We start from the raw sequence: 13,239 nt of genomic DNA on the forward strand, positions 1-13,239 counted from the left end.
CCTACTTTCTTAGAATATAATCTTGTGCTGAACTTTTAAATAAATTATTTAAAAAAACAGATTACTGAATTAAATATGAGAAAAATAAATATAAATATAAACATATATAAGAAAACATAACACCTAAGGAAAATAATTGGGTAGAAAGAAGAAGTACTATGTTCAGGAATTCCACCTAATTTGTGATCTCCAACAAAAAGAGTACATTGGAGCTAGCATTCCATGGAGAGCAAAGATTCTTATTGCTCAATTAAGAACTAACTCTTGCATCGACTATGGTGCGAAAGGGTCATGGAAGAAAAACACCTAATGAAGCTTAAGAAAAACAAGTGTATACTTAATAATATGTTAACATGGGTTTTTTAGTAAACAGAGTCTTAGAAAGTTGGTTTACGTCATCATTAATTTGAATAATAAAAAAATTAATTTTTTTTTGTAATTTGAATAATAAAAAATTTGAATTACAAAAGACTAAAAACAAAAAAAATAATGATCTTCTAAACTATTTCTAATCTAATAAAAATTAAAATTTATTTCATTCATTCATTCGTATAGAAATAAAGTTTAAACATATGAAGCCGTAAATGCGGGGTGACAATTGAACTCTTCCCATCCCTCCAGTGCGCGGAATATCTTGGGAAAAAAGCCGCTGTGTTCATTTTTGTTGATCAACAATTGCTTTTTATCATCGCCGCGAAGTCCAGGGTAGGTTTAATTCGCTTTTGTTCAAGGAAGCCTGCGTGCTTTTGTCGATGGTAATCTATTCTCCTTGGGAGGTGCCCCAAATTAATGTCAATATCAACTGGAGTGGAATTTTCGTTTCCAGCAGGCGCGAAGAGGGAATAACTAAGATAGTAGCTCTGCAAGCACTGTGAGTAGGAAAATATGTCTCTGTGCATATCTTTGTTGATGTGTAAAGGATGTGTGGAAAATGGGTCCAATTGAATGCCATCGTGTGGATGGTTCTTAGCGCAGAAGTATCCGTTTTTCCTTCTCACGGTGTAACTAGGATGTTTTCTTTTCGAGTCTGTATGGACATTTTATATGCTGTTTAGTCATATACATAAATAAATGGGTAGCTGATTAGAATGTAACTATCCAGGAAAACAGAACCGCAAAACATCTGCATAATAACAAATAAAGAACATCACCAATGCTGCTATTTTTCCAATTAATGGTTTGAGATTGAGAAAACCCAAATGGTTTATTCGTAGGTTCTTGGTCTTTTTCTTACTGATACCTGCAATTTTGTCAAACTGGTTGCAGGCGTGAAATCGCATTAATTAAACCTTGTTTTGGGTTCTTGAGTAGTGCTATCTATAAAATAATACAAAACTCGCAACAATAGAAGGCTCCCAGGTCACTATGGAAGAGCCACCCCCACCTGCAGTGTTACCGTCATCTGAGGATACCTCCATTGTTAGCTCGCATAGCTTTGTCAATGCACCCCCAACTGTCCCTGTTGGTTTAGATGCTTCCACTCCTCAAATTTCTACGCCGGCAATTAACCAACCTGGCTTAACCATCCCTGTACCACCCGAGGCAGCTCCTCTAACTGCGTCATTAGTTGCTGCTTCTGCTGGCATGCCTCCTGCAGTTGTACCTTCCTTTGTCCGCCCAGCTATCGTAGCCCATCCATCGGTTATGCCCCCGCCCAGCATGCCTCTTGCAGCCTTGCCCATGCCAGTTGCTTCTGCTGTACCTGTTGCTGCACCACATTTCCCCCCTTCAACACCAAACGATAATTCTATTACTCCATCTATGCCCGTTCCTACTCCCATTGTAGCCTCATCTAGTGTGCCCCCTTCAGTCACAATTCCTGGAATTGCTCCCCTACCATTTATTGCTCCTATTCCTGTGCCTTTGTCGCGCCCTGTAGCTCCATCGCCCTTTATGCCTCCTGCTCGTCCCTTAGGAGCTAGTGTTTCCGTTGCAATGGATGTAGACAATACTGATGAACAAGATCAAGATGCAGACAACAAGGGAGAAAGTCCTTCGTCAAGTCCCGACCATCCAGAAGATCCTTCGGCAGCTGAGTATGAAATTACAGAGGAGAGCAGAAAGGTTCGAGAGAGGCAAGAACAGGCTATTCAGGAGCTTCTGCTGCGGAGGCGTGCCTATGCATTAGCAGTCCCTACCAATGACTCTTCGGTGCGTGCTCGACTTCGTCGCCTGAACGAACCTATAACCCTGTTCGGTGAGAGGGAGATGGAGAGACGTGACCGGCTCAGAGCGCTCATGGCGAAGCTTGATGCGGAGGGACAGCTTGAGAAGCTCATGAAGGTTCAGGAAGAAGAAGAAGCAGCTGCCAATGTTGATGCTGAAGAGGTCCAGGAAATGGAAGGGCCTCAGGTATATCCTTTTTATACTGAAGGCTCCCAGGAGCTGCTAAAAGCTCGGACTGAGATCACGAAATTCTCACTCCCTCGGGCAGTCTCGAGGTTACAGAGAGCCAGGAGAAAGAGAGAGGATCCTGATGAGGACGAGGATGAAGAGTTGAAATGTGTGTTGCAGCAGTCAGCCCAGATCAATATGGATTGTAGTGAAATTGGAGATGATAGACCTCTTTCTGGATGTGCGTTTTCTTCAGATGGAACTCTGCTAGCAACGAGGTACTAATTTCTTATTTTTTCGTTAAAATTGCACCGTATATCACAATAAATATGAATGTGTATGTACATCAAGAGCAGAGTATCTACATCTTTTCTAAAATAATCTTTCTGGCTGAAAACTGGATAGTCAAATCTGATTTGAAAGAATCGACTCCTGCCAGGTTGAATAGCTTACCGACCTCTTGAAAAGCTACATGACAATGCGGATGCCATAAGAAGGAAATGTCAATTAATCTGATGACGCCCCACACACTTTGACCGGCCTGCCAAAATCATCCACTTTGCTCCCAAATAAAACTCCTTTTCAACGAAGTGGAGCAACAAAGAGAAGACTGTAAACTCCTTTTCAATGAAGTGGAGCAACAAAGAGAAGACTGTAGTGTGCTGTACTCCAGTTTCAAAACAGCCCAGCAACCTTGCAGTTCCACTAAATGTGCTTTATTGTTTCTGTCTGGTAACAGACGACACAACAAACATCTGCAATGCCAGTTTGATTAAGTCAATCCTTAACTTCTAAACTATTATGAACTTCGAAGAACTAACTACCCCAGAACTCTAGTCTTAAAAGAGAAGTGTGACTGCCAGATAATTTGACACCTCTGGAGTCTGAACCCATCATAGTTCATGATCACGAAGTTGCCATTTCCAGTTGAGATGATTGGCAAATGATCTACTTGGCCTAGCCTTATCATAAAGTTCCTTTGCCCAATAACTATAAGTGGCTTCCCAGTGCCCATTTAACCATCACCAATCCTTCCAAATAGGTCTGCAAGGTACTACCTTGATTATCCTTTAATCTTTTTTAAACATAGAAGTGGTCCATGTTGACATCTTAGTCACCCCATTTTATTATTTTTTTTTCAAAAAAATTTGAAACTATCTGGATCGCAAACCCTGGGAATTAAGTTCTACTAAAATAGTATTACCATTTTAATTATTTTTGGAATGTCAGTTTTATAAGACATTTTAAAGTCACAGACCTCTTTTTTAACCATAGATGATTTTTTAACGTGTTTTCAGTTTTGACATTTAATTTGACACATTTTTGGATCAAAGTTTAAGTTAACAAAAATGAATTTGTTTTTGTTTGAAAATATAAGGTCATAACAAAATTCACATATTTCTTTTGTTGAACTTAGTGGGACATTTATGAGTTTATTATAGTTTCTTACGCTGGCAAAATTTTCCAGTCATTGAATTTGAACTTGAAAGCCAACTGGGTGACTTAGGTTGACATCACTGGAGATTCTTCCATAAGGCCATCATAAAATCTTTAAGTGATCATCACTACATTAGTGGCTGTTTTATGTACCTCTATAACTATGTTTATGATATTAGATGTGTGGTGGCTATTTAATGTAATCGGTCCCAATATTTTAATCATTGAATAACACCCACCATGTTAGTCATTAAATAAATGCCAGTAGTGGTTATGATTAGGGTTAAGTCATAGGCTTATACATAAAGAGGGAAGCTCATGGTGGAGAATATTCAGTATTGTATCTTGTGTCTTTGGCACTACTGGAGGTTGCACCCACAAAGTGGTTAAGAGAGCGCCCCTTCTTGTGAATAGGTGGCTAATGTAATTGTTTTTGAGGTTATATTATTGTGCCCATGGTGCTGGTGGTATATTTCTAAGAATTTCTGTGTTGTTTGACTTTTAATGCAAAACAGAGATTTCACCTCACAAGGAGGTTTTGCTGGATCTAGTCCCTGTGAACTTCAGCCTTAGGGCTTACTTGAAATATTAGTTTACAACAGCAAACAGCAGACAATATTTCATCGCACTTAAACCCAAGACACTAGGCAGCACATGAGAAAATATACCAAACATATGCTAACAAGTTTTGGACATTAGGGCACACTTTTCCAAGCATAAATTAGATCTGAAATTCACTTTATTACAGCAGAATTTATAGCAGTTAATCTGCCCTATTATCTTCAAAATGTTTGTCAAGTCAGTTAACAATTTCAGCCTCAAGTTCTGTCAAATCAGCAAGACATACAAGTGCTGGAAATTACCAAATCTTGAAGACAATGATAGCTGGAAATCAAATCTACAATTACATTAGTATTGGACAGTTCTGTCAACTCAGCAGGACATACAAGTGCTGGAAATTACCAAATCTTGTAGACAATGATAGCTGGAAATCAAATCTACAGTTACACTAGTATTGGACAGCTTCAGCCTCAAGTTCTGTCAAATCAGCAAGACATACAAGTGCTGGAAATTACTAAATCTTTAAGAAAATGAAAACACAAGCACACAATTAACAAAGCACCAGAAATACCCAGGAAACCCCAACTGGGGAAAACCTTCTAATTTGTGTTTTTATTGATCTGCTCAGAAAAATCTCAGTAATTAATCACAAATCACATGGGAAAAATTCCCTTCCAACTCTCTTTTCTTCAACACGATATACAACACACCCTAGACCGACCAATTCAGCCAACTCTACAGGCTGAACTGCCTTCTTGCACAAGCTATCTCGGTCTCCTTAAGTGATGCGCTCTCCCTGACCTTACACACTGATCTGGAACTATTTTCCTGGGCTCAAAACACAAATTCTTGCTAGTTTATAATCATATGATTCACCAAGTCTGCGCTCTTCTTTATAGGATCGAATTGCTCTTCAACTCAAGTGAACTGGCTCCTTGAACTGAAGTCAATCTGCCTCATTGAACTCAAGTCTAACTGACATCTGGAAATCAAGTGAACCGGCCTTTCGAACTCGAGTCAAACCGCCTCACTGAACTGAAGTCGAATGGAGATAAAACCTCCATGCATGTTCAGTTCGATTTACTATTTTGACTATAGGAAAATTATAGAATTTTCCAAGTCAACTCTAAGAGAAAGTAAGACTGCGCCTTAGCTTCACATGCGGGTTCTTCTGCCAAATATAGTGCATTGTTAAATTTACTAGAACCCTTCCATCTCTACTTCAATTAACACTCCCTCTTAAAGAGGAAGGTGTTTTGTACTACACCCAATTTTATCTCTGAAGTAAACATAACTGCTCCTTGCCAAAGCCTTGGTCAAGATATTTGTTGTCTGCTCCTTTGTAGGTACATTCTGAATTCTGACCTTACCCCTTTGGACACAATCTCTGATATGTTGGTACTTGATCTCAATGTGTTTGGAGCGGTCATGAGACATTGGATTTTTAGAGAGCTTGATGCAACTCTGATTATCATAGTTTATGATCGTGGGCTCCAACCTTTGATTGAACAACCCAACAAGCGGCTTCCTCAACCAAATAGCCTTGCAAGTTGCCATGATGGCAGCCATGTACTTGGTCTTAGCTGAGCTCAGTGCCATTGATCTTTGCTTCTTGCTGAACCAGGAAACAACTGTTGACCCAACACTGAAAGCACAACCTGAAGTGCTCCTCATGTTTGCTGAAACCCCTGCCTAATCTGCATCTGTGAATTCTTAAAGACACTCCATCAATCTGCCTGTACAACAACCCATAATCTGTTGTGCCCTTGAGATTCCCCAATACGTGCTTGGCAACAACCCAATGCACTCTGGTCGGCTCAACCATGAATTGGCTCAATTGGTTAACTACAAGGCAAATCTCTGGTCGTGTGTTCACAAAATACAGCAATGACCCTATGAGCTGCTTGTATAGAGTGGTGTCCACTCGCTCACCTCTGGTAGCATCTACCTTCCTCCAATTTGTGACTAGAGGCATGGTCATGGGTCTGCAATCTTGCATGCAGAACCTGTTGAGAATCTCCCGCGTGCATCTGCCCTATCTCAAGAATATCTGTCCATTGCCCTGCGATACCTATATTCCAAGGAAATAATGCATCAACCCTATATCTTTCATATCAAACTCCTATGTAAGATCTCTCTTATATTCACGGATGAGCTCCTCGTCCCCTGTCAATATCAAACCATCAACGTTCAACACAAGATTGAGAGGTTGGCTCTCAACCACAATACAATATAGGTTGGGGTCAACTCCAGTCTTGTGAAGCCCAATCCAAGAATATAGTTGTTTATTTGGGCATACCATGCCCTTGACGCCTACTTGAGCCGACAAAGAGCTCTCCTCAGCCTGCAAACATGCCTCTCTGCTGAAAGTCTCAAACCGCTCAGGCTGCTCAACACAAATCTCTTCCTCAACAATTTCGTTAAGGAAAGCGGTCTTCATGTCCATCTGGTGGATCCTCTACCCCATATACACTGCGATCGCCAGAATAGTCCTAATCGATGAATATTGGGCTACCGGTGCAAATGTCTCATCATAGTCAATTCTTTCGACTTGAGAGAACTCTTTGGCCACGAATCTAGCCTTACACTTCTCCACGTTGCCATAGGCTGCATGCTTGATCTTGTACACCCAACGCGATCAAATAACTAATTTGCCATCCGGTCTTGGCACTATCTCCCAGACATCCTTCTGCATGATGGAAGAGTTCTCTTCCACCATATCATCACGCCAAACTTGCTGAGTAGCTGCCTCCTTGTAACAAGAAGGATCTGGGTCTTTCACCTCAGTCATAAGTGCCATGTGTCCCATATATCTTTGTGGCTGTTTACTATGTCTGAATGTTGTACTGGGAGGTCCAACGCTCTCTTGAGCCTCCCGAATCAATTCGTCTTCTCACCTAGCTTGAACTCTCCCTATACTGGGAGTTACTCGCTGAGTGGGGTCCATTCTCTTTGCTCTCTTTTCCTATACGTGTGCTTTCTTTTCATTTGCATGTTGCTCGACTTGTCCAACAACTGGTTATGGTGAAGTCTGAGGAGTTGACTGAGCCTCTTGCTTGGGAGCTTGCTCCTCCTTTTGTGTTGTACCCTGCACATGCTCCAAGGACTTTTTGAGAGTCTTTCCTTCCTCGAACTTCACATCACGTCTGATCACTGTCTCCTTGAGTGTTGGAATATACGCCCTGCATGCCTTATGTTGGAAAATCAAGGGTTTTGTAGATTACTAATGACTTTCCTTACTTGATAATTACTTGTGATGTTAGTTGGGCTTTTATTACTTATTATTCTTTGTTCATCAAGCAATTACCAAAAACAATGAAGATCACAACGAGACAAAATACACAAGATATAGGCTCTTGTTGAGAAATCTAGGGCATTAGCATTAGGTGATTTCTCTTCTATTAGTCACTGATTGTGAATGCTTTTTACTTGTTTAGATTAGGATCTTCTTCATGTTAGATTATTAATGTTCTTCTTCATCAAACAATAATCAATGCATAAACAAAATAGACAAGAGACACAACATGTAGGCTATGAGCCAGGGCCAAAACCTCTCCATCTTGAGAGGAAAATCCGCACAAATTCTTCTTATAGAGATTCCAATTGACTAATACCAAGACCAAGACCCTTGACCTATTAGCCACTCCAAGACCAAGCCACAAGTCCTCTTGATTGTCTTCCCTTTTCTTGACTCCTCTTCCTCTTGACATCTGTTAAGTTTTGTAGATGTTCTATGCTAAGAGCAATTTCACTTTTCTACAAGTAGATAAGCAAAATGCAGATAGAACATATAAGCAGATCTTACAGAAGACAAATCAGAAACAAGAAAAATGTATGTGTTCGTTTCGGCAGTCAACAGGATGCTTCAACCAGCAAAGTCTCCTTTGGTCAGCCAGCCCAGCATGTGTCACAACAACCCTCCAACCAGTAGATGAGTCAACCCAAGTCAGTTGAGAGAGGAAGATGTGAGTTGTGTAGTGTTCAAATTCTCTCCAACTTTTCCTGTATATATATCCATCAATGAGGGTGTGTGACACATCTGTTGGGCATGTCAGCCTACATTACAAAACTGGCTGACCTTGCACATATAATTTATTAAGAATAATAAATTCAAAATATAAGTTCTGCTCATCGGATTAAGACTATTTTTATATGGATTTTACACCTCTCAGAAAGAGGAATCCAACAAAAATATTAGCCTCTTAATCTGAGCATCAGAACATGGAGTTTGGACCTAGTTGTCCAATTTTAACACTCCCTCTCAACTAGGGAGAACTCCATCTATTAGTGCAATTAACATCGTGAGTCATCCCGCCGAAACTTGCTTTGCTGGCTTCTTTATTTCAGAACAGAAGTGGGTCAGTCACAAAGACATCATTCCCCGACTGACATAATCAGTCCAGAGGTCCCAGACCTCACAAATCTTGATCCCAGATCAAGTGGTTGGACCATGCCATCCTAGATAGAGAGTACGGCAATCTCTGATGCGTCCATCAGTCTTTGCTAATAGTCTCTAGCTTTTCCACACCTCATTGGCCAAATGAGAGGTACTTCCCATGAGCCCTGAACTCAATGGGTAGGATGCATACGGGGCACAGATTAATTGAGTGGCGAACCAGCTCAATAATCACAAGGGTGGGGCAGAAGCATTATGAGTGCTTATAGCTCTGAGAAGCTATCCCCAAAGCCCCCCAGAGCTCCCAGAGCTCATCGTCCAACAGGACCCACATCATAGGGTCTTTCCACGACACCAAGATTCTCATGGAAGGTTAGAAACTTGACCTTCCCCAAGGGCTTAGTGAGAATATCCGCGACCTGCTCATCAGTTCCTATATGATCGAGCCTTACGGCGCCTCGCTGTACCATATCCCGGATAAAGTGGTACCTGATATCAATATGCTTGGATCGGTCGTGGAACACAGGATTCTCAGTCATACGAATCCCACTCTGATTATCACAGAGTATTACAGTGGTATCTAGCACATGTTGGAACAGCTCACTAAAGAGCTTCCTCAACCAAACTGCTTCACAACAGGCCATACTAGCAGCAATGTATTCGGCCTCCGCGGTGCTCAAAGCCACCGACTTCTGCTTCCTGCTCATCCATGAGATCGAAGCAGAACCAAGATTGAAATAGCATCCAGATGTGCTCTTACGATCCACCACACTGCCAGCGCAATCGACATCAGTATATCCCCGAAGTATCACACTCCCGGCAGTGTATCTCAGCCCATGGTTTATCGTGCCCCGAAGATATCTCAAAAGATTCTTGGCACCAACCCAGTGAAAATGATGAGGCTCAACCATCTGTTGACTCAAAGTATTCACTGCAAAACATATGTCCGGACGGGTGTTCACTAAGAACATCAAAGCTCCTATGAGTTGACGATACTCAGTAGGATTGGCCAAGATAGGCCTTGCAGCGCTGCCACTCAACTTCTTAAAGTTGAGTTCCATTGGTGTCGACACGGACTTACAGTCCACCATCCCAAATCTTTCCAGAAGCTTCACAATATACTTTCCTTGAGAAAGGAAAATCTCTCCAGGTCTCTGCCAGACCTCCAGGCCTAGGAAATAGTGCATCAGTCCTAGGTCTTTCATCTCGAACTCAGCAGCAAGCTCCCTCTTACATTGATGAATGAGAGGGTCATCACCTGTCAGGAAGAGGTCGTCCACATACAGCACTAGAATGAGAGGCTTTCCTTCCTCAACCTTAAAGTAAAGGTTTGGATCAGCATTGCTTTGAGTGAAGCCCAGCTTCATCAAGTAACTATCCATCCTCTCATACCAAGCTCTGGGTGCTTGCTTTAACCCATAGAGGGCTTTCTTCAACCTGCAGACATAAGTGTCTCGATCTTGAACTTCAAATCCCAGAGGTTGTTCTACATACACCTCTTCCTTTATTGCACCATGCAGAAAAGCGGTCTTGACATCCATCTGATGAAGACTCCATCCTTGCGTAGCAGCAAGGGCTATGATGGATCGGATGGTGGTATATCGAGCCACAGGTGCAAATATATCGTCATAGTCAATTCCTTCCTTTTGAGAGAAGCCACGGGCAACAAATCTTGCCTTAAACTTTTCAGCGCTCCCATAAGATCCATGTTTAATCTTGTAGAGCCATTTAGCGGTGACAACAGATTTGTCCTTCGGTCTCGGGACCACATCCCAGACATCATTCTTCATAATAGCCTCATATTCTTCATGCATAGCATCCTTCCAGACTTGATGCTTGATGGCTTCCTCAAAAGATCCAGGTTCAGATTGTATAATAGTACTCATGGCAGCTAGATACCCTTGGTATCTACACGGCTTCTTGCTTTCTCGGAATGTTCCCCTTGGGGCAGCATGACCCTTAGCATCTTCGAGGGTGTCCCTGAGCCATGATGGCCTCTTTCCTAGAGAAGGGGAAGGATCAATAGGGTCCATTGGCCCTTCAACATCAGGCATAGTCTCATCCTGGGGTTCTTCCAGATTTCCAGGTCTTTCTTCATGGTTTTCTTCAGATCTAGGAAGATCTACTACTTTCTTCAGGGAAGCATCTTCGTCAAAAGTGACATCATGGCTTATCTCTACTTTCCTTTGACCAGGTACATAGACTCTATATGCCTTAGAAGTCTCACTGTAGCCCACAAACATTCTTTTCTTCCCAGTAGCATCCAGCTTACTTCTCTTTTCTTTCGGCACATGAAAATAGACAGGACATCCAAAAATTTTAAAATGTGAGACATCAGGTTTCTTACTAGAGAAAACCTCTTCGGGAGTTTTGGAGTCCAAAGCGGAATGAGGGCATCGGTTTTGAATGTACACAGCAGTTTTTGCAGCTTCTCCCAACAGAAACTTTGGAAGACCCTGGTCACATAGCATGGCACGGGCAGCTTCCACAATAGTCCTATTCTTGCGTTCAGCAACACCATTCTGCTCAGGAGTATATGCAGTGGTAGTCTCCCTCTTAATGCCAGCTTCTATTTACAACAAAAGTCAATACTTTGACTTATCTAGATCTAGCATAGATCATTTCGTATCATGATGAGATCAGTTGAAGACATTCTGCTTCAACTGATTCTCAAGGTGACTCCTTCACCTATCATCGTGCTGCATCTCGTCCATTTGCTGCACCTTACTGTGTAGCACCATCATGCTGCTCATGCTCTCATACATCACTGTACTGCCCATGACCTTCATCATGTTGCCCATAATCTACATCAGACATCATCAAGCTGCCCATGCTTCATGCATCATGTCACCCATATATCATGTTGCCCATGATCTACAACATGCTTCATTATGCTACTCATGCTAATGATCTCATCTCTGCTCTGATGAGTGATTACACACCATGATTGTTCCTAGAGGCTGAGATGATCTTTGAACCTTGAGATCATAACTGCATCTTACTGTACTGTAAGATTATGATCCTTGTCTCTTACTTTCTTCAGAGGAGATCACTACAGCATATAGAAACATCATCCAATGCTTCAAGGCTGCTGTATGTCAATGAGATCTTCTTTATCCAACTAAAATCGAGATCATTGTTCAATGTTTATAACTGTTGTGATCTTAGCTCATCAAGACTAGATGTGCCCAGATCACATACATCCGCTTTCTTCATTCGAGGATACTCACAGGAGTCTGTGGCTTCTTCACGTATGGTCTGCAGCTACCTCATTTTGACAGTGATTTGACTGCGTGAATATGATAACGTATAACAGCGTATCACACGTTGACTGTGTCTGATATATAACTGCGTGAATATAGTGTAACACATTCACACGTTGACTGTGTATATCACATGTGACTGTGTGAACCCAGTGTTAACATCCACACATTGACTGCGATGATGTATTCCACGAGCAATGTTTATCATTGACTGCACGGCGTATATACATGTCCAGCATATATATATAACTTATGTACTATAGCGTATATTGTCCAGCGATTACTGCCCATCGTCAGTACAGTCTACCGTATATATAAAGACCATACACATCAAGACCAGATACATATTAAGACCCTATATACTGCTGGAGCAAGATCATATATATCGAGACCCTGTCATATAACGCTGATGCCATACATCTTTGTATCAATTTTCACACCAGAGCAATATCACATATCATCACAGTATCGCGATCAGATGTAATCATATGCCATTATAACCAGGGATATTATGCGAATGTCATACCACATCAAAGAGACGAATGTGAGACCATATACCAATGCGATTGTATGAAACCTCCGCAGCCTCAGCGAATATACATAAGAGACATTTGCATACTCTGTTTGTATATATAAGTCTTTGGCATCCTCTGCGTGTATATATATAACCTCAGCGATGTGTACAGGACCTCTGTGACTTATATAACATTGTATAAAACCTCCGCGGCTAATATCACTCCTCTGCGATGCATACAAGACTTCTGCGACGTGTACAGGACCTCTGTGACCTATATAATATTGTATAAAACTTCTGCGGCTGATATAACTCTTCTGCAATGCGTACAAGACTTCTGTGACGTGTACAGGACCTCTGCGTGTATATATATAACCTCATGCGATGTGTACAGGACTGTCTAGCGAATAATTGCACAACGTATATATAACTCCAGCTACACCTCAGGACTGTGGAATTTAGACTGCGGTTGACTGTGTCCTTTTATTACTGCGTCCACCATTTATCATACAGCGTGTAAGTTCCTTAAGAACAACGCATATATGTATATATTGTGCTCCATAATATTTCTACAGCGAAGCATATATATATTGCGTTCCCAGCGTATGGCTGCGTGTCATTATTATCTGCGTGTAAGATACTCTATGAACTGCGCTTTGACAACAATGTATATAATCCTTTATGAACAACGTATATGATCCTCTATATAAAGGCATCCATTAACTGTGTTTAGG

At 41.5% G+C, this 13,239-nt stretch overlaps 1 protein-coding gene across 1 annotated transcript in view; it reads left to right on the forward strand.

Annotated features, from left to right (window-relative positions):
• Positions 1-584: 584 nt before the first annotated feature.
• Positions 585-13,239, forward strand: part of LIS (WD-40 repeat family protein / small nuclear ribonucleoprotein Prp4p-like protein) — a 171,850-nt gene continuing 159,195 nt past the window's right edge. The window contains exons 1-2 of the mRNA XM_089396242.1: positions 585-871; positions 1,267-2,612. Of these exons, the coding sequence (XP_089252368.1) occupies positions 1,366-2,612 (1,247 nt within the window). The 5' untranslated portion in view covers positions 585-871; positions 1,267-1,365. The remainder of the gene's footprint in view (positions 872-1,266; positions 2,613-13,239) is intronic.

The sequence above is a fragment of the Pinus tabuliformis genome, chromosome 1_2 (assembly GCF_031772625.1).
Source record: "Pinus tabuliformis cultivar Carrire ecotype Pingquan chromosome 1_2, CPIR1, whole genome shotgun sequence".
In the NCBI taxonomy this organism is placed as follows: Eukaryota; Viridiplantae; Streptophyta; class Pinopsida; order Pinales; family Pinaceae; genus Pinus; species Pinus tabuliformis.